Raw genomic sequence first — 19,740 nt, 5'->3', positions numbered from 1 at the left:
CGGCACCCTGTGCAGCGTTTGAGGCAGCTCGGCAGCTAGCTCCATGGCACTCGTCTTTGATAGTTGAGAAAGCAGATATCTAGCGTTGCGACGGTTCAAGGCTCGACCTGCGAGCGAGCTGCGCCCTATGCTCATGATCGCCCCGCCGCCCTCCGCTGCAGCCAGCCCCATGCAGCAATACTGCGGCACCGACGCCCAACCCAGCCAGCCACGCCGTCCACCCTGGTGCGCGCTCAACCCAACCATGCCCAGCAACACCAGCAGCACCGACGCAGTATCGACCCAATACGTCTTCATAACCGGTGCACAAGCACACATACTGTCCTCGCTCGCACCACACACACGCACACACTCCACCCCCACCCTGCCATCCCGCGCTCAGCCACCAATCTCTGCCCCGTCAGCGCCGCGCGGCCCTACACGCACGCTCAAGGTACACCTCCAGCACGTCGCCCTCCTCGACGCCCAGGGAGGCCATCGTCTCGTCGTTGGCGCAGACCTGGCCGTCGAACACGAGGCTGCGGGCGTTAGCCATCGCCTCTCCTCACCATGCCCGACACCACCCCGCACCCACCGCAACGACCCAAGATCATACCCGAACCGCCGACACATCCACCCCTTGACGCTCCCGACCGCCTCTCCGGGGGTGACGTGGTGCTTTATCCGGTAAGCCGTGTGCCCCTTGCTCCCCTGCAGCGTGATTGCGAACTCGTGCGGGACGCGGACGCGCGCCGGGAGGGTGGCCGGCGGGCGAGCGCGGCGGTGGTTGGCGTGTGTGCGGGTATCGCCGCGGGCGCCGCTCTTGAAGTCGATACCGCGCACCGCGGCGTGCACCTTTGGCTTGATGTCCTCGCCGTCGCCTGCTGGCGTGGTGTCGAGGCGGCGTCTCTGGAGCGGACGGCGGCGCTGCTCCGCGCTGAGGACGTACGGCGCCGGCTTGGTTTCACGCTTGGCGTGTGGCCTCGTCGGCGGCATGTTGCAGGCAGTGGGGTGAAGAGTAGTAGTAATGTGAAGAGAAGAGCGGACAATGGTCAACATTGTCGTCGACACGTTGAGTGAGGATCGGCAGGGGCAGAGACGCACACCGCAGCGCCAACTTCGCACGTCGCACGCACCATGGGCTCGGCGTGTTTGGTTCCTCGGCGCAGGCGCGCAGGCGGTCAGTGCACTTGTGACGATCAACCGTCCCACTGCACTGCACCCCGCTGACTCTAACGCATGATTGTCATCACACTACTATATAAACTATGACAAGGCCGTAGCCACAACAGGGTCGCCGCGTACAGCGACAATAAAGACGGATCAGGTGGCAGATGAGGCCGTGGATTAGGTTTGCCGCCAAGGGATGATGATGGACAAGGATGGTGGTGGCGGGAAACGGAGGAGGGGTAACGACTGGAGGAGCAGTCGGGTCGGTTGGGTCGGTCGGAGCAGCGTACCAAGCGCTGGCGTGGAGGCAAGCGTCTTAACGCTCGGAACAGTCGATGTCGTTAATGTTGCACTGGTCCTCGTGGACAGTCAACGGCTGCGGAGACATGGCCTTCTCGCGCTTGAAGATTTCTCCGATAATGTCGACAAATTGGTCGACACCCATGGCGCCGGACGCGGCATACTTGTCCTGGAAGACAAAGAACGGGACGCCGGTGATGCCCTGCTTCTGGGCATGCTGGTACGCCTTGCGGACCTCGATGTCGTAAGCGTCCGAGTCGAGCCATTCGTGTGCCTCGTCCTCGGTGGCAAAGAGACCGTGCTTGGTGCTGAGGCGCGCGAGCAGGTTCTTGTCCGACGGGGCAATGCCCTCGAGGTGCTGCGCCTCGTACAGGTCCATGATCAGTGGCAACTGAACCTCTGGCCTGACGTGGGCAGCGTACTCGGTGACGCGGTGAGAGCGGTGCGACGACGAGATTTCTCCTCCACGGGCACTGTGATTGAGTCAGCATGGGTGACAAGTGGGATCGGCGGATCCATGCACGGGGTGTAGATGCAGGCAGCAGCAGCAGTAGCGGGGCTGAGTAGCGTAGCTTGGGTGCCCACAAAGAGTGGTGTACCCAACGCGTGTACACTTGAGGGTCTTCGCCGCTCCAGTGTCATCGGTCGGCGGCCGGCGCCGCCTAACCGCCGCTTCTGGGCACTGCCACAAAATGCCAGACGACTCCGTGGCGAGGGTGCAGCGCAACTCACATCTCAGGCAGGCCGACGGTGGCGAACTTGTCGTTCAAGCACTGGCGTACGGCGGCAAAGCGCTCGGGGCCAAACTTGCGGACGCCCCATTCTTCGCGGCTTTCTGGCTCGTCTGCCAACATATTGTTGAGCTGGAATGGGTGGATCCGGATGTTGATGTCAAGCGACTCGGCGTGCTTCTCGCGGTAACGCGCAATTGCTGCGATGAGTGTGAGTACGTGGAGTTGTGTAGCCCGTTATTGTCCGGTTGGCGCACCTAGTTCGAGCTGCTTCAATCCGAGCAGACAAAACGGGCAGAGGGCATCCGACTGGCAGGCACGTGAGCTGTTTGGCCACTGGGTAGAGGGGGTCGTATGCTTACCGTCACGTCAATCTTGAGAGACCGGACGGCGTTGGTCATGGTGAGAGGATTGGGGTGGTGGTGAGAGGAGATGTGAGAGGAGTTGATGTTGTGGATAAACTTGCGGCAGATCGCCGAGGAAGGACGCGTGAGGCCAAGCGGTGGGTGGGTGGATGGCCTGGTGGTGGGGGGGGTGGGGTGTTGCAGGTGGGCTAGTGTCGTGCGTCGACGCGATTACTGGGTATGTGACGCGTTCGAGGCTACTGTCGCAATGTCAAGATAAAGGGATTGTGCGATGGAGTGTTGTGTGTGAAGATGGAAGAGTAGCGTCGAAAGAGGAGGAGGGGCGGATGGCAGTGTGTGCTGGTGGCTGCTTGATAACACTGGGCAGAACTCCTGACAAGCTGAGACCGAGGTCGGGTGGAGGTGCAGGAAGACGGGGGACCACTAGATTTGATTCCGCCGGAGGGAAGACGCCGCTGAGCACACTATTGTGACTGATGCGAGGCCCGTCACTGGCAGGGCGGGGCGCCGGAAAAGTGTAGTGTTGGTGGGAGTGGTGGTGCAGTGGTGGTGGGTGGTGGCGGTGCGGGCGGTGCGAGCAAAGCTAGCTATGACAACGCTAGCGACGATCCGACGTTTGGGAGCGTGAGAGAGAGAGACTGAGCGAGTGAGACAAGCCAACATGTAATTTTCCATGCATCATCCTTTATCGTTGCTTGTTGGGGGTCACGATGACTTGGAGCATACGACCACACTACCCAGCGCCTACGCTGCGCTGCTCTGCTGCAGTCGTCGGCCCGGCCGCGGGAGACCGAGCCCGATCACCGAGCCACCCAGTGGGGTGCATGGGGTGGTGGTTTGGGTGGAAGAATACGTCACGTGATGCTACTAGTAATGGGCACTGCCCAGGGGCCTCGCTCAGTGTACGCGAAGGATGAGTCAGTTCGGCCCGTCGGCGACCACCGAAACAGTCAGTCAGAGTGTGGGCTGTGTGGGCCGCCGCCGCCGTCGAAATAGTCGTCACTTGGTCGGAAAAACACTCTTCTTCCCCTCGTGATGGTGAGGCATGCTGCATGCTGGAGTGCATTGGGTGCAATTGCCGTAGTGCACCGGGCACCACTGTTGGACTGTAGCCCACTATCAATCATGCATGCCGCACCACTGCTCACTGAACGCCGCAATTCATAACATAGCATACCACCGCGTCGAGTCGGCCGTTAGAACACCGCACACCACTGCACCATACTCCACAGCACTGCTCAGGGAAACGTGCGTCGTCGCTTGCTCCACTATGACGGCGGCGAGGTTGGCTACTGCGGCTGCCTCGGTCACTGGCGCAGTGAACGCTGACCTAAGGCTATGAGCCTGCGGCCTGCGGGGGGGGGCTGCGGGATATGACATGTGCGGCTCCATCACAATGAGCGGCGGCCCAGCAGCGAATCAGTGCGGCCCACCATGATCACCAAGCGGCGACAATGCATCGTATGCAGCGGGCAAGCGGTGCTCGCGACCACCGAGCCTCGCTTCAATGTCAGCTTCCTTCGCACATTACTGCGCACTTTACTACACACACCGAGGTCAGCGCCACGGCGTCCTGTCCTCGGTCAACGCTTAGCCCGGAGCATCGTGAAGTAACGTCCACTACTGTACCTAGCCACTCGATGGTGGACGGCTGGCCACAACCTCGGTCACGGCGTTCACGGCAAGGTCACGAGTCGGTGCCAACATCAAATTCGCTGCGAGTTGTTGGGTGCCATACGAGTCATACCCCCGTCATCGCGCTCCCACCTTCCCAGCGCGTGTCTGGTCCCTGCTCCCAAGCTCTCACATCCCAACCAGGCATGTGTCGCGACGCGTCGCCGTCACGCGCATGATTTCTTGCTCTTTCTTGCTCGCTCCCTCGTGCTCGTTGCCAAGGGACAGCATCGACGCGAAACACGTCAGGGTGGTGACGAGAGTTGACACCGGCGAGCATGCCGGCACTCGTCGTCGGGTCGCGAGGTGACAACCCGTCGCGCGCGCGGCGACTACTAGTGCAGGTGTGTGTGCCATCCAAAGGTCAACAGGGAGGCCATTGTCTCTTTCTGGGACGGGCGCGTGCGGGACGCGAAATGCTTATCGGGTTCGCGTACGCGCCCGATCTCGCCGCGCTCGCCGCGTCTCGCGCGCTGCCGACAGCCTCGATCGCAGTCGGTCGGCAGCTCGTCGCTGATGGTTTCTCCGGACGCGTGTCAATGGGCTGGACGGAATGAGAGGAGCTCGAGCTCGCCTGTCCAAAGGACCCTCGTCGGCGAGTCTGCGCCGCGGCGCCGCCAAGCCGCGTGCAGAGGAGCAAGGTTTGCCAGGTTTGCATGTCTGCTTGCTGGGGCCGGGGCTGGGCTGGGCTGCGACGGCGGCGGGGTAGCCGGGGCAAGGAGGCGGAGGGATCTGAAGTGGCGTCGGCGGGCGTTCGGGGAACGCTTGTTGCCTCGTCCGACTCTGCCCTGGCCAGTTAGCTACATAGCTCGTCTGCATGGTCTGCCGTCCCGACTGCCATGCCTGCGCTTGCTTGGAGCAGCATGGTCGTCGCCAAGGTTCGAAACGCAGGTCCCTTTTGAACACTGCATGCCAAGGGGGTTGTTTGTCCATGGCCGTACACGCGGTATGCAGCGTGCAGCACATGTATGTCGTGAGCCCCGACTAGCTCTGCTCGTTGCTGCTCGCATGCTCTCGCTGGCAGCCAGGAGAAGGAGCTAGGAGAAGATGTTGCAGACTCGCGTGCGAGTACGCGCCGCGGGTGTCGCTCGAACGGGAAGGTAGGCTCATTGTACTTGCCGTTTCAACCGCGCGGGATGACGTTTCATGTGCGAGTGGGCGCATTGTCGGCAGAGAGTTAGTTGGTCGCGCGGCCATGGACGGGCAGGCAAAAGGGCGAATTGGGCCCTGCAGGCAAGTGGTGGCAGCTGGTGGCAACTTGGTGCTGGCGCGCGACGGCAGAGTTGTCGCCTTCAGGGACTTTACAGGGCCATGGACGCCCAACGGCCAGCGGGCACAAGAGGGAACATCTGTCGGGAACCAATACCCACTAGCTGCAGCAGCACCCAGGCAACAACCGCCCGCTGCTGCTCTCCTCTGCTCTGCACCTGGAGACTGACCCACGGTACAATGGTGGTCGTGTTCCTGGCACAAGGGGTAATAAGCAAGGGGAAGTGGATGCAACCGGGAACGGACAGACGGACAGTGTCGAGACGAGGACTGCTGCTGGTGCTGCTGCTGGTGCTGCTGGTGCTGCTGCCTTGGACGCGACTCAACTGCCAACAGCATGCAGCTTGAGTCTGGCCCATGCGATCTCCATCATTACCCTTGCCCGTGCCGCCGCCGCCGCCGCCGCCGAACGCCTCCTCCGCCGCCTCCTCCGCCTGCACCCACTCACTCACTGGCAACCACCACCTACCTAGACCTACCTAGTAGCCTAGCCTCGCCTTGCCTTGCCCTTCCCTCCTTCCCCCCTTCCTCCTCCCCCTCCCCCCTCGTCGTACTCTCTTTACGTTTGCGCCGTCGCCGCTGGGCCAGCCAAGGTGTGTCACAGGTCCATGTTGTTGGACGTTACGACGCCTTGCACAAAGTAGCATCAACCAAGCTCACACCGCTCTGTATAGCAGCAGCTGCAGCAGCATCGACAATTCTCCATCAGTCGTTGTCGTCGTCGACGTCGCTGTCGACATTGTCCACTTGACCGACACGCACATCACGCCCTTCACAACGCACGCGCTTGCGGCACGGCAACACCCCTCCCCCCTCCCCGCCCCGCGCCCATCCCTTTGGTCCCAACGCGACGCAGGCAGCACAACGCGCGCACCGGCCACCCCACGCTCCTTAGGCCCGAGCTACTCGATTCACCCGCGAGCGAGCCATCACTCGCGCACAGCTCAGCGCTCGCTCAGCTCAGTGCAGCAGCGCAACGCACAAACGCACTTCATCGACCTTGCATCCCCCCTCGCTCGTCACATCGTACGCCCGCACCACCACTACCAGTGATCCGGTGCTGCTGTACTGTACCCCGCATTCCCTCCCTTGCTCGTCCCTCCGACTCCAACCCCCAACCCCCAAGGACCGCGAGGAACGCGACACAGCACATCCTTGGCGGCCACAACAACACTGCTCGGTGCTCAACAGAGTGGAGGGGACGTTGCCGCCTGCGTTCCCGCTCTGTCGCTCCAGCCTAGTCTTCTAGACGCCAGCACGACACCTCGCTCACCAACTCTCCTGCTGCTGCTGCCGCCACCACCATGCCTTCCCTCTTCTCTCGCTCTCACCAGCCGCCCAAGAGGGATCGCGCGCCAGCAGTGCTCGTGACCGGTTCCCCGACTGCCGGCGACAGGCGAGTGCTCGGTCTAGCCAAGACCTGGAACGGCTCAAGCGCTGTTCCTCCCAGCGCAAGTGTGGGCGAGTTTGGCACTGTACCTGGGTGAGTGCGAGCACAAGGCCTTAACACGAGTCCTCGTATCCTCCTTCATTGACAATGCTATCTTCATTCTGCATGTCGCTAACACCACACTTCAGCTTCAGCTCACCCCGTACCGTCAATGCCCCAACTTCGCCGGGGGCTCAGTCGGATCTTACCCCCTCGGCTTCAGCCCAGACGCTGCTGCCGCTCCAGTACTCGTTCTTAACCACAAATGTCCCGCTCAGCGCCCAGACCTTTGTTGCTTCGGACTCGGCGTCGGTGACCGAAGACCCAAACGCACCCAGGCCATATGGCTTCCTCGGCGGAGCTGGCAAGAATGTCATTCTCGGCCTCGACGAGGTCGCGCGCATCATTCGCGATGTTGGCGCCGAACTGGGGCGCAGGGGTGAGCACAGGCGGGCTAGGCGGCTCCAGGACCATACTAACGGGGCACAGCGCTCGACACGCCCATGCTCTTCTCCAACCAGAGCCTCGAGCTAAACCAAACGCGACTTAAAATGTTCATTCAGTCGTTTGTCAAAACCGTTCGGTAAGTTCCAGGGTGCTCACAATGTCTGGTCTGTGCGCCGCTGAGACCTCCCTCCTTCAGGACCTCGTCGCGTACACCCCCAAAGTCAGCCCACGACAACTTCCTCCAGGACGTCAAGTTTGCAAGCGATCATGAGCTCGCGTGGCTGCTCAGATGGGCTTTGGCGCGTATGACCCGTGTCCGCGAAGGCACGCGAGAAGCTTGCCATGGCTGCTTCGACTGGGACGTCTATGAGGAATGGAGGGGTCGCGAGCGACGTGAGTTGCCGGCGCTGCGGCGCACTGGATCTGAGCTCACACGCGTGTCCAGTGGCAAAGTACCCAACCGACGCTTTCACCACTCTGGGGTCCATTCTGCCCTCGGATGTGTACTACTACATCGTCAACCCCCTGTTCGGCCTGCTGTCCCGGTTCGCGGCGCACTCCCACCTGTCGGGTCTTACCCCGCACAGTTTGGCGTCGTTGTTCGCACCCCTTCTCTTTGACATTCCGACCAACACGCCTTGCCTGGTTGCCCACTCGGCCTTCGTCAAGGCTGCGTCTGCGACGGAGCACCTGCTCCTGTCGTACATTCGGTCGACTGGCAAGAAGGACGGCCTTGGTCTTTCCGATCTTCCATCCAGGTTAAAAGAATGGGTCAACGGATACCCTTCCATGATCGCGTCGGACGCCGACCTGTCAAGGGGACGCCCACGACGCGCCGCTCGAGTTGTTCGCTGCGAGGTTGCCAGCCGTACAGTCCGGGCGTACTCTCGTGACCTTGTCGTCAACGCCGAGACTTGGGTCGACGACATCCCCACTGGCTGGGACACCTGGGGTCGCGTTGTGCTCAGTAACCGCCGAGGCGAGGCATCGCGTCCCAAGTTCTCTGCACCCTGGCGTCGCAAGATGAGCGTCAAGGAGTCGCTTCCTCTCCCCCTCTCCCACAAGCAGGGTGACACCAAGACCGTGTACGGCATGTCGCTCAAGCCCAAGGAAGCAAACAAGTCTGACGACAAGGATGAGGCCGAAGACGGCAAGTTTGGCAGTCTGGCAGGCAAGGAGTGGAGCGCGTTCGAGGACATGGGTTTCGATGCCCCCAAGCAGAGAAACCCAAACGCCTCTTCTTCATCTCAAAACTCCGACCCAGGAGACATTGGTCAGCGTCTGCAGTTCGACCTGAACGAAAGCGCAAAGATGGTGAGTGTCTAGCCGCTCAACTCTACTGACCGGTACAGAGCGTCGCCGAGCGCAGACAAACCATGGACTGGAGCGAGTTTGCCGCAGCTGGCGGTGGATTCTCGCGCTCAGAGCCGTTCCTCACGGCCTCTCTCACCTTCTCTGCCCCTGTGCAGTCCTCGATTACCGAATGGCCAAAGGAGCGCGACGAGCTGAGACGCAGGCTCCAGAAGACGCAGAAGGAAGCCACCCCCTTCACCCACGACACGACACCTCGCACCGGACCGGCTGCTGGATTCGAGGGTGCCGATTCCAAGGGACGCATCTACCTGGAGGAGGCCTTTGTCGACTGCTGGGCCGACCTCATGATGGGTGCCGGATGGACAGACCGCGAAGAGTTGACCTTCAAAGAGGCTGCCTGGGCTCTGATCGAGTACCGGGCGCGTCCAAACCACCCCGAGGAGCAAGACGCGCCTCACCCTCACAAGGACCCCCGCACAACCGACATTTACTTCCTGTTCGAGGAGCGCGTTCCCCTGGATTACCAGATGGCGGTTGCCGACCCCAAGCGCAAGAAGACGCTCCAATCGATCTTCTCAAGGCGAAAGAAGGAGAAGTCGCAGTATGGCAGTGACAAGCGGCACGAGGATTTTGACAAGATGCTGTTCCGCGGTTCGCAGAAGAAGCTCACGCTGTCTCGAGCGGACCACTCAGTGTCGTCCTCCCTTTGGCACGCTGCGGCCGACCCCACGACTCCCAAGACGACTGCCAAGGTCCCCCCTCTTCCACCACTGCCCAAGAATGTCTCGTCCAAGCCACTCGCAGTGCCCACCATCTCCAAGTCGGCAGGCAACAGCCCATCGACGCCAGAAGCTGTTGGCCGAAAGCGCGCGGATGACGAGCAGAGCAAGGCGTCCAGCACGTCGCGGGCCAACATCTTCAAGTCGATTCGCCGCGTCAAGTCTGGCACTGACCAGCGAGAGAAGGCTCGCAAGAACCGTAGCGACCAGCAGCGTGAGGTTTCGATGGACTTTGAGCTTCAATCTGCTAGTGGCTTGAGTTCAGGAAACAACAGCCCGCAAGGCGACACCGAAGAGAAGTGGATGGGTAAGCCACCCATACCGTTCTTGCTAACATTCCCCAGACATTCTCATCGCTAACGGTGCTCGTCCCATGAACCGCGACGCGACTGTCAAGGATCTCTCCCTCACAGAAAAGTCGCCAGCACGCAAGCTTGACGTCAGCCCTCCGGCCGGCAAGTTTTCGCGCCTCAGCGTGAGCCCCAAGCCTGCGACGAACAAACCGCTGCCTGCTCTTGAGCCGCCGCTTCAACTGCAGAGCGCCGACCGTCTTTCAGATGGTGCCGGAGAATACGAGTATGACCGCTCTGTTGATGCTCACGGCCGCGAGTATGACGACGTGGCAGATGGCCACAACAGGCCTCAGCACTACCACTATGAGAATGATGACTCTCAGCCGCTCTACGACCATGGCGCAGGCAACTCGTACTCTCACCACGGTGGGCTGGACTCACATGCGAGCTCCGTTCGCACGTCGAATGGGGACGACACGTCTGTCCAGCCCTCCGACTCGATCTCGATGCGCCGCCGGCAATCGCCCTCCGACTCCCCCGTGGCGGCCACCCGCGAGATCCTTACCCTCGAGGAAGAGGAGTCGACTACCGAACCCCCGTACTCGCCTGGATACGAGGGCCTCGTCGCCCCCAAGCCGCGCGTGGCTAGCCAGCGCGACGCCCTCTTCTCCATCGTTGACGGCTACCGCGACAGTGCTGCGACGAACAACACGGACTTCACCGAGTTCAGCGAGGATGCCGCGTACGGCGGAATCGACGACAACCGGGACTCGTACATCGAGCGAACCTATGCCAGCGAGAGGACAAACTCTGCCTACGGAGGGGAGCGTGACTCGGTTATAGAGCGTGTGTTTGCCCAAGAGCGCCAGAACAGCGCGAACGTTGCCGACGAATACGGTCTGAACCCACCAGGTCCTATCTTCGACCTCACACCGGGTCGCGAACCGAGCCCTGCGAGGTACAAGCACGGAGAGCCTCTCCACTTTGGTAAGTCCGCCCGTCCCATACCGCGCTAACCTGCACAGTTGGAGAAGAGGAGGAAGAAGAGGGATACTAAGTGTGACCATATACCCGATTGATTTTCACCCGATCTTTTGATTTACCCCGCCAGTTGATACAGGCTGGAGGCCAGCAACGACAGCGCTACGAGGTGACGAGGGGGGAGGGAGGGATGATGACGATGTCGACGACGACGATGTGCTTGTGTAGGTAGAGGCCGTGCCGGTGCGCGCGCGCCATGGGCTGTGTGATATGATGCATCGGTTCCAACTCCTTGTGTAACCTGTACACACATGAAGCGCCATTATGAAAAGGCCGGCTCGGGGTATCTCATGGGTATCGTCCAACGCGTGATATATCACTCTCTGCGAATCATCATACTACAACAAATGGCGGACAGCCATCGTCGTGTTTTGTGCTCTTGTCGCTCCTCCTGCCCCCCATCCTAGTTAGCACCGCCGTTCTGGACAGAGGGTGCACCGACAGACGGGGCGACAGATGGGGCAGTGTATGCGCGCGCCTCCCAGCGGGGAGGTGGCGCCTTGACTGGGTACGAGACGGTGTCTCCCGAGCCCTTGTGCTTCTCGACACGGATGTCAAAGACGAGATCACCAGACGGAAGGTACTCGATCGAGGCGTAGTTTCGCCGTGGGAGCACGAACTGTTGTTTGTCAGTTGATACCATTGGGGGTCAAGGAGCTTGACTGACCGGCTTGCGCTGCGCCTTGCCATCCGTGTCCTTGTCGAACACTGGCAGCATCTTCTCGTCGGTGCGCTGCTCTGCCAAGTGTTAGCGGGGACTGGCACCGTGGACGTACTATGCAAGGTGCGGTGCTTGTGTCCGGACAGAATCGAAACCATCGCAGCCGCGCCTGCGGGCGGCGGCGTGTTGACAATGGCGCTCGAGACAACGTTGAGCATGTACCTGTGGTCAACCTCGGGGTCGAGCTTGGCCTTGTATGTGAAGAGGCATCCAACCGCGGCGAGGTGCACGTCGCCGGAGAGGAAGGTGATGCGCAGCTTCTGAGTCTGGGCGATGCGCTGCATCTCGAGCACGAGCCAGTTGCGCTCCTTCTTGTGGACGTTGGCACACCAATGGTCGTTGAGGTCATCGAGGAGCTCCGAGGCCTGGTTGAACTTGTTCACCATGCCGCCCAAGCCCAGGGCATTGTGGCGGGCCAGGATGTTGACCGGGTTGTACTTGGCGCCGAGGAAGTGCTCGAGGAACGACATGCGCGGGTACGCTGCGGCGTTAGCTTGGACACTGCCACCCTCATACCGATTGGCACACCGAGGAGCATGACGAGCTGCTCGACGTTCGGGGGAAGACGGTCGATGATGTCGAAGATGATGGAATACGTCTCGGGGGAGACAATCTGGTTCAGCTTGCGCTCCGCACGGCAGTCGAGTGCAATCATGTGGACCTTGGGGCCGAGGTACACGGAGAGCGAGTGGTTGTGGAACGGAATCCACGGGCCGTGGGCACCGATAACCATGCTCTTGATGGGGTGCGACGGGTACTCGTGATCGACGCCGTCGACTTCGTCCACTGTAAACAGCTGGAACAGCAGGAACCACTGCGGTGGTCAGCTCTCGCTCAAAAGGCAACTCACAAAGTATCCGCGGCTTCCGATGTATGAGAAGACGGGCGATGCCATCGTCTCGTCATCGTACGTGCCAAAGCCATCAATAAGGTCGTGGTCGTCCAGCATGTTGACCCTGCGGACGTCAGCTACCATCCGACCATCAACACTGACATTGGAATGGTCGAGTTGGCGCGCCCAAATGCGCCGCGGCGGAAATGCAGAGCGTAGTGGTTGAACCTGGCTGTCAGCATCGGCCTGGTCGAGGAAGACTGGGGCTTACAGGAAACGGTCCAGAGCAGCTTTCTGCCACGGTCAGCGCAAGTCGATACTAGGCACTCACGAAGTCATCCGTCAGAGGATGCGAGAGCTTGGCCTTGCGATCGGGAGCATTGATCCACGCTAGACAGGGCGTCAGCTCATCTCTGGCACGGCTTTCACTCCGCTCACACTGCATCTCAGGCTCCAACGTCAGGGCATCGCAGTAGATCTGATCACCGCCGCCCACCATGCAATGGTAGGGCTGGAGGTGGTGCTTCTCCAGCATGTCCTCCCACAGTGGATCATAGCCCGAGTCCCAGTCGCCCTTGAAGTCATCGGGGTTGATACCAGACGAGAAGCCTACACGTAGTTAGCAAAGCTCCGGGACTCCGAACTAACCGTTACAACTGTGTGCCGTCCAGCGCAGGTTCTGACCGAGCGCCGGCACCACAAACGCGAGCTCGGCACCTCGGTTCAGGCTGTACTTGACCACGGTTTCGGCGTGCTGAACGGGGATATGCAGCATGAATCGCCAGAACGAGCACGGCCCTTGCTTGGGGTCGTTGTAGGTGTAGATCCTTTGGGAAGGGATCGTCGCGGGAGGCAGAACCTCGGGCCCCGTCTGGTCCACACCAGCGTACCGGTTGAAGCGGAGGTGCAGCAGGGGAGTGGGCTCGAACTGGCTTCCGCTGATGCTGTGTGAGCTGCTACTGTGCCAGTACGGATAGGCGACCACTCACTTGTCGGCTGTGACGACCATGGCCGCGCCGTACCAGACGCCATCGAGAATCGTGTAGTAGGACAGCAAAGGACCGCACCTAGGGAGTGAGCGGCGGATCAGCACAAAGTGGAAGCAACGTACATCAGCTGAAGGTGAGGCTGCATAGCAGCCAACGTGCTCCAGTGGGGCTCGGCCTTTGCTGGCGCGCCGTTCGGGCCAGTAGCAGCAGCTTTGGGGTCCTTCCGAGCAGCCTCGATCGCCTCTGCAGTCGGGCCAGGGCGAGGAAAGATGGCCTTGTTGGGCTCCTCTGCCTCGACTTCGGTCGCGGGCGGGCGGTGCTGAAGGAGCGCGTCGGCTGTCTTGGGGGGAACGGGCGGGCCTTCAGCCTGAACTCCCGTTGACGAGCCCGCCACCGGCGCCGCTGGGGCCTCTGCGGAGAAAGGAGCGTTGAGCGGCGCGGCGGTCGGCGAGACGAGGGGCGGCAGGTGTTCGTTGGACGAGTCCGAGGTGGAATCCTCGCCGATGTAAGTGTGCAGGTGGAGGAGCGGGTGCGCATAGTACGAAGCGCGCGCCTCGCGCGCTGCCTGGCGCGCTTGCTGCTCGGCGCGAAGCGTAGCAGACACTCCGGCCGTGTCCCTAGAGTGTCAGTCAAGCTATCTGTGGGAAGAGCTCACATGTTGGAGTGAGCGGAGTGGGAGGTCGAGGTCGAGTGGGGGGAGAGAGGATGTGCGAATGCAAGAGACTGGATGCGTTGGCACGAGTTATATGTCCGTCTTGGAGTGTGTGGGAGAGTGTGTAGAGTGTGTTGTTGACGAGGTCGAGTTAGCAGTGACCAGTGACGACGACGCCGAACGACAAAAGCCACCGACAATGTGTTTTTGTTGTTTTTGAACTTACCTCTCTAGGCCAAGGCTCGTGTTCGCCGAAGAGCGAGAGGCGGGTCAGCCCAGCGTCATCATCGAGCGACACTTGATCACTCTCCTAATGAAACGGTCAAATCAGGGTTGGCTGGTTAGTCGTTACATTCCAAGTTAGCAATTCGGGCAGCCATGGTCGGATCTAATCATAGCAACAAACGTTTCAACTTCGGCTCCAGAGTCAACCTCCTTGCACGTGTACTGGAAGCTTTGAGCATCTTGCCTTGTCATACCATCATTGCACAGATGCTCAGTGGTCTCGACAAGCTTCACAGTTGCGGTCCGTCTTTTCGCCGCTCTTCGAATCGTGGAGGCTTGGTGCCTGGAGCCCCTCGGCGTCACCGCACCGCTTTGGCCGTGTTCCCTGTCGCCGTGCACCGCCGACAGAGTGCTTGTCCTCGGTGCCAAGGCGGAGATCAATGCGTCAGTGCTGCGGCGCTGCCGACTGGACCGAAGGTGGCAAGAGTAATGTCGATGAGATAAAGTCGTGACGGTTGTTGCCCCATGCTTGGGCGCGCGTTGTCGTCGTCGTCACCGTCGTCTGGACTGTTGTTGATCCATTGTCGCCGCCCCTCGGCCGGCTGTCACTGGCATTGCCGGCGACGATCTCTGTTGACATGTCACGTGACCGTTCTCCCGGTCCACTCACCCACCCACCCACGCGACGCGCCGAAGCAACTTCTGTCGTCACTGATCGGCCAGACGAGCCAAGGTTGATTCTGTCTTTCAACAACACCTCCTCTCTCACCAGCACACTGCAATGTCACAGCAACCAACACCAAGCCCATCACGGGAGCGGGGATTTAGGTGGGTCGGCTGCACAGCTGTTTATCGTGAGGTCTGCAGCTGACACGCCTTCCTGCAGTGTCGCGGAAGCGGCACCGAGTATCGACCAGCCTGGTGAGGAAGACGCGCGCGAGGGCCTCGACAGGCTAGCTAACTTGCTATCCCCTCCAGATGAAGACAAGTGAGTTGCATTGTATCCCACCACTCTCCAGCGCTCTTGGTAGCCAGTGTCGCGCAGACTGTCTTGCCCCACCTCCCCACCCCGATGCCTTCCCCGACCTGTAGTGAGGATGCCCTCCTGGGCCCAGCTACAGCGAGCCGCGGTATCGGCTCCGTGACTCGACTCTGCGACTAATTCTGGCCCTCCCGTGGGCCTCCTCTCCGTGCGCTCCTGGATAGCCTGGATAGCACGGAGCGCCGACATTCCACCGCTTCCCTTCTCTCGCGTTGTGCCCCCGCCCCCTCCGTCGGCCATGACCACCTTCCCTGGCTTGCTTTCAGACGCTGACACGACCGTCAACAGCTGCTTCCGCATCCTGCTCGCTACAGATAACCATATCGGGTATGCCGAGAAGGACCCCATCCGTGGCCAAGACGCCATCAACACCTTTCGCGAGATCCTTCAGCTGGCTGTCGAGGAACAAGTCGACTTCATCCTCCTCGCCGGCGACCTGTTCCACGAGAACAAGCCAAGTCGAACATGCATGCACCAGACTATCGCTCTCCTACGACAGTACACCCTGGGTGACAAGCCGATCTCGTTTGAGCTCCTGAGCGATCCCATGGACGGCTCGACGCCTGGTTTCTCGTGAGTGGCAGGAGGAGCCATGCCCATACCTGACGCGCAGCTTCCCTGCTGTCAACTACGAGGACCCGAACCTCAACATTGCCATCCCGGTCTTCTCCATCCACGGTAACCACGACGACCCCCAGGGCACTGGACCAGTGAGTTGACGACAGTGGACGAAGCTAAGCTATCCAGGAAGGAGCGCTTTGTGCCCTTGACGTGCTCTCCGTGTCTGGCGTTCTCAACTACTTTGGCAAAGTCGATCTCTCTGCTGATGAGGCCAACGAGCCAGAGGATAAGGGAATCAAGATCCGCCCCATCCTTCTCCGCAAGGGCGACACCCATCTTGCCCTCTACGGCGTTGGCAACGTCAAGGACCAGCGCATGCACTATGAGCTGCGGTCGAATCGTGTCAAGATGTACATGCCAGAAGGCGGAGAGATTGCGGAAGATGACTGGTTCAACATCCTCCTGGTCCACCAGAATCGGTGGGTTTGGGTCGAGTCGAGACGGGCCCAAGACTGACTTGCCAAGTGTCAAGCACGGGCCTCAGCAGTTTGTCCCCGAGGGCATGTTCGATGATTCGATCAAGCTCGTCGTCTGGGGACATGAACATGACTGCCGTATCACACCTGAATCCGTGGAGGGTAAAGAATACTTCATCACACAGCCTGGAAGCTCAGTGGCAACAAGTCTGGCCCCGGGAGAAGCGTTGCAGAAGTGCGTGATGTTGCCGTCATTGATTTACTGATGTCTGCCAGACATGTCGGCATCTTGTCGGTTCAAGGCAGCCAGTTCCAGATTGCATCGTACCCGCTCAAGACTGTTCGCCCGTTTGAGCTCGATGAGGTTGTGCTGGCCGAAGAGGCTGCGAAGCCAGACTCGAAGATCAACCTCGACGAGAAGGACACCATTTCGGCCTTTTTGCGTGGTAGGGTAAGTGTGAAAGAGCAAGGTTAGTGGCTGACATTGCCAGGTCGAGGATTTGATCCGAACTGCTCGCAGGAAGTGGAATGAAACACACGATGCGTCTCAGGAGGAAATGATGCTGCCATTGATTCGTCTCAAGGTACGTGAGGCTGATACTCCGCTGGGTCCGGTGGGTGCCTCGCCCTGCTGCTCACACAAACCTTAAGGTTGAAACCTCGGAGGCGAAGGAAATGACAAACCCTGTTCGTTTTGGACAGGATTTCATTGGGAGGGTGGCCAACCCACGCGATGTGCTCCAGTATTATCGCAAGAAGAAGACCGAGAAAAGTTCGTCATTTGGGAAGTCTTTGTCTGTCCAGTGAAACTGATCCCACGCGGCAGAGGCTGCCAACAGGCCCGACGTTCCTGAGGGCGACGAAGGGTTCAGTGATGGTGACGACGACGACGATGGCATGGCTGCCATGACGACGAGCGACCGTTTAGCAAAGGTCCGCATGGCAAACCTGGTGCGCCAGTACCTGAAGGCACAAAGCCTGGACGTCCTCATTGAGGATGGCCTGGAGGATGCGGTGATGCGCTTTGTGGACAAGGATGACAAGGACGCCATCAAGGAGTAAGTCCTTTGCCACATGGTGGCAAGTGGACGCTGACAAAGCAGCTTTGTGTCAGGAACTCTCGAGGGCGTCGGCAAGGAGATGCGCAGCCGCGATGTCGAGGAGGAGAATGTGGAGGAGGAGGTGAGTGGCCAAGAAAAGAACAGCTTCTGACAACGCAGATGGCCAATGCGAAGGACACGTATGTTATGCCCGAGCACTGGGGATGGTTGACTGACCCTCGGGGTATAGTGTGGCATCTCACTTTGCAGAGCAACCGGCGCGACAGGACAAGTCCAAGAAGGTGAAGCGAATGCCAAAGCGGTGCTGAAACGGACACAGGCCAAGGGCAAAGGCCGCAACCGAGCTTCAGACAATGACAGCATGGGTATGGATGGATATCCCTCCAGGTTTGCATGAGCTGACACTCGCCTCGCAGCCGAGGATAGCATGTAGGTGCCACCGTCCGCCTTTTTTTCGACCGCGGCCCGTGAAAGCTGATAACGTCAGGATGGAAGAAGACTCTGACGACCAGGTCCGTGTGCCTGCGAGGAACGGTGCCACTCGGCCTCGTGCTGCTGCGAAGTCCAAGGGTCAACCAGCACTTGTAGGTTTAAAACGGAGGGGGTTGCGGCGGCGACTGCCTGTTTGGATTGGGTGGGGGCGAGAACATTGACTGACCCATGTGTTCCCTTGCAACCTCAAACTCAAAACAGTTTACGCCTGCCTCGGACGACGACAACGACGAGGATGAGCAGTACATGTCAGACGAGCCTCCGTCGCCACCTCCAAAGGCAGCCGCAAAGTCTCGAGCCGCCAAAGCAAAGGCGGCACCTAAAACGCCATCAGGCACTGCGAAGAAGGCGGCCACTTCGGCCAGGTCCACCAAGACGTCCGGGGCCGCAAGCCGTCCGCAACGTCAGACCCAGCTCTCGTAAGTGGAACCTTGTTGTGATGGATCCCTTCCAGAGCCCTAACGACACACATCAGCTTTACCAAGAAGGCTCAAGGCGCGAGGGGTTCTCGACTGGTGCGTCACTCGGCAGTCGGCTGGCTGGAAGCAGGAAAAATTCCCCGGCTCGTGTTCCGGGCTGACGAGGCGTTCACTAACTTGACACCCGCAGGTGGAAAGCGACAGCGATTAAGAATTGAACTGGCCCCATCCCTATTGTGCATTAGCCATCCCACCTCCCGTCATACCCGCTGGCTTCCCCGACACGGTGTCGGAGTCTGGTGGTTGAAAATATCGTGTGTAGTGTTAGACCCTGGCCGCGTGCGGCAGCCGTTGCAAGCCCCACCCTGTTTTCCGGGCTGGCCCTGGCCGGCTCGCCCGATCATTTGGTAACGCCCATAGAATTGGCATGTTGACGTGTTGGAGGGGAGTGTGACCCTTAGACTCTTTTTTTTCTGTGTTCCTATGTCGCAGCCGTAATCGGGGTCGGATGGGCGGCACTTCCATCATTGGCGTTGGCGCCGAATCTGCACCAATGCAACGTCTCCCGGAGGCGCGACCAAGAGTGGACCCTGCCCTCCCGCACGACGACCACTATGACAACTGGCGTCGCTCTTCTAGTGCCCCCAAGACGAGACGAGCGAGACAACGACAGTCGCGCAGTCGCGTGTGAGCCGCACACCAGGTGCAGACGCCGCCGCTGCCGCTCGTGTTGCCAGGTGCTGCCGCTTCTGCCGCTGGCGCAAGCCGCTCGGAAAGCGGGGCAGCCGTAACAACCGCAATCAGCCGCCTGGGCGCCGCCTCTGATGTAGGTGGTTGCGCGGCACCAGGGAGACGAGGCAGACAGGCGAGAGGCGACAATGCTACAGCCATGCAGCCATGATCAGCGCGGCATGAGCGCATCAAGCAGCAGCAGCAGCAGCAAGCAGCAGCCTTCACGCACCTCGTAAATCCTGTCACCGAGCAACAACTAGTCAGTTATAAAACACACTTGGACCTGCGCGACTTGGGCACCCACACACCCCCCACCATACCCCAACCCCCGCCACGGCTTCTCGCCCTCCCAAGACGACTCGACTGTCTCTCTGCCCCCCATTGTATCCTTGGAGACCAACGCTCGACGTGAGTGACCATCTGTCAGATCTGGTACTGCGCCCCCCGAAGCCACTGTGCATGGGGATCACCACTGGTGGTGTTCCACACCACCGCAACCTCTCCCCGCTGCGCGCGCGCCAAAGATCTTGAAACTCATTAACACCAAATATGAATAGGGGAGGACAAGACCAGCTGACACCTCTTGTGTTTCTACAGCGCGCGCGCTAGTCTCTGGCCAGTCAATTGATAACTACTGCTACTGCCGATTCAGACGACAACGACTGCATTCTCCCAGTCCCCGGTCTCTCCTTGCTACTTGTGCATAGTACCCCACCCTCCTTCGCGCCAACGGACCTCCCTTTGTTC

General features: G+C 60.2%; 6 protein-coding genes across 6 annotated transcripts; 3 read left to right on the top strand and 3 right to left on the bottom strand.

Annotated features, from left to right (window-relative positions):
• Positions 1 to 378: 378 nt before the first annotated feature.
• Positions 379 to 975, bottom strand: SUMO1_0 (Small ubiquitin-related modifier 1; the record flags this gene model as incomplete). Its single annotated transcript, XM_062769459.1, has 3 exons — positions 379 to 392; positions 427 to 518; positions 575 to 975. 3 exons carry the CDS (start codon positions 973 to 975, stop codon positions 379 to 381), a joined length of 507 nt encoding a protein of 168 aa, XP_062625443.1.
• A 230-nt stretch (positions 976 to 1,205) lies between these two features.
• On the bottom strand, positions 1,206 to 3,185 carry LOC62_02G002932 (uncharacterized protein). Its single transcript, XM_062769458.1, has 4 exons — positions 2,543 to 3,185; positions 2,438 to 2,489; positions 2,182 to 2,380; positions 1,206 to 1,922 (listed from the first exon to the last, which is right to left on the bottom strand). Exons 1-4 carry the CDS (start codon positions 2,579 to 2,581, stop codon positions 1,466 to 1,468), a joined length of 747 nt encoding a protein of 248 aa, XP_062625442.1. The 5' UTR covers positions 2,582 to 3,185; the 3' UTR covers positions 1,206 to 1,465.
• A 3,607-nt stretch (positions 3,186 to 6,792) lies between these two features.
• LOC62_02G002931 (uncharacterized protein) lies at positions 6,793 to 10,907 on the top strand (the record flags this gene model as incomplete). The annotated part of the gene is made up of 8 exons (XM_062769457.1): positions 6,793 to 6,971; positions 7,073 to 7,356; positions 7,407 to 7,500; positions 7,561 to 7,757; positions 7,810 to 8,678; positions 8,717 to 9,764; positions 9,802 to 10,737; positions 10,776 to 10,907. 8 exons carry the CDS (start codon positions 6,793 to 6,795, stop codon positions 10,805 to 10,807), a joined length of 3,639 nt encoding a protein of 1,212 aa, XP_062625441.1. The 3' UTR covers positions 10,808 to 10,907.
• Positions 10,908 to 11,066: 159 nt separating this feature from the next.
• On the bottom strand, positions 11,067 to 14,462 carry YGR266W (putative protein; the record flags this gene model as incomplete). Its single annotated transcript, XM_062769456.1, has 14 exons — positions 11,067 to 11,410; positions 11,459 to 11,529; positions 11,568 to 11,993; positions 12,029 to 12,326; positions 12,363 to 12,468; positions 12,507 to 12,572; positions 12,616 to 12,638; positions 12,676 to 12,734; positions 12,783 to 12,953; positions 12,993 to 13,282; positions 13,334 to 13,411; positions 13,456 to 13,950; positions 13,989 to 14,087; positions 14,392 to 14,462. 14 exons carry the CDS (start codon positions 14,460 to 14,462, stop codon positions 11,195 to 11,197), a joined length of 2,469 nt encoding a protein of 822 aa, XP_062625440.1. The 3' UTR covers positions 11,067 to 11,194.
• Positions 14,463 to 14,991: 529 nt separating this feature from the next.
• On the top strand, positions 14,992 to 15,302 carry LOC62_02G002929 (uncharacterized protein; the record flags this gene model as incomplete). The annotated part of the gene is made up of 3 exons (XM_062769455.1): positions 14,992 to 15,038; positions 15,097 to 15,198; positions 15,230 to 15,302. The coding sequence occupies 3 exons, from the start codon at positions 14,992 to 14,994 to the stop codon at positions 15,300 to 15,302; spliced, it is 222 nt and encodes a 73-aa protein (XP_062625439.1).
• Positions 15,303 to 15,490: 188 nt separating this feature from the next.
• Positions 15,491 to 18,675, top strand: MRE11 (Double-strand break repair protein MRE11; the record flags this gene model as incomplete). The annotated part of the gene is made up of 17 exons (XM_062769454.1): positions 15,491 to 15,825; positions 15,866 to 15,962; positions 16,000 to 16,292; positions 16,339 to 16,524; positions 16,566 to 16,740; positions 16,781 to 16,903; positions 16,941 to 17,061; positions 17,116 to 17,347; positions 17,393 to 17,471; positions 17,510 to 17,529; positions 17,580 to 17,631; positions 17,670 to 17,715; positions 17,767 to 17,779; positions 17,838 to 17,934; positions 18,044 to 18,261; positions 18,318 to 18,357; positions 18,452 to 18,675. The coding sequence occupies 17 exons, from the start codon at positions 15,491 to 15,493 to the stop codon at positions 18,470 to 18,472; spliced, it is 2,148 nt and encodes a 715-aa protein (XP_062625438.1). The 3' UTR covers positions 18,473 to 18,675.
• Between the last annotated feature and the right edge of the window lie 1,065 nt (positions 18,676 to 19,740).

This window comes from Vanrija pseudolonga, chromosome 2, assembly GCF_020906515.1.
Source record: "Vanrija pseudolonga chromosome 2, complete sequence".
NCBI lineage: Eukaryota > Fungi > Basidiomycota > Tremellomycetes > Trichosporonales > Trichosporonaceae > Vanrija > Vanrija pseudolonga.
This window is presented reverse-complemented; position numbering and strand designations above follow the sequence as displayed.

Excerpts from the sequence above, each read along its gene's own strand:
- LOC62_02G002932 (XM_062769458.1), bottom strand. The coding sequence starts at position 2,581 with ATGACCAACGCCGTCCGGTCTCTCAAGATTGACGTGACG. Across the intron at positions 2,381-2,437 it reads ATTGAAGCAGCTCGAACTAG|CAATTGCGCGTTACCGCGAG; the intron begins GTGCGCCAACCG and ends CACTCATCGCAG. Across the intron at positions 1,923-2,181 it reads ACCGTCGGCCTGCCTGAGAT|TGCCCGTGGAGGAGAAATCT; the intron begins GTGAGTTGCGCT and ends ACTCAATCACAG.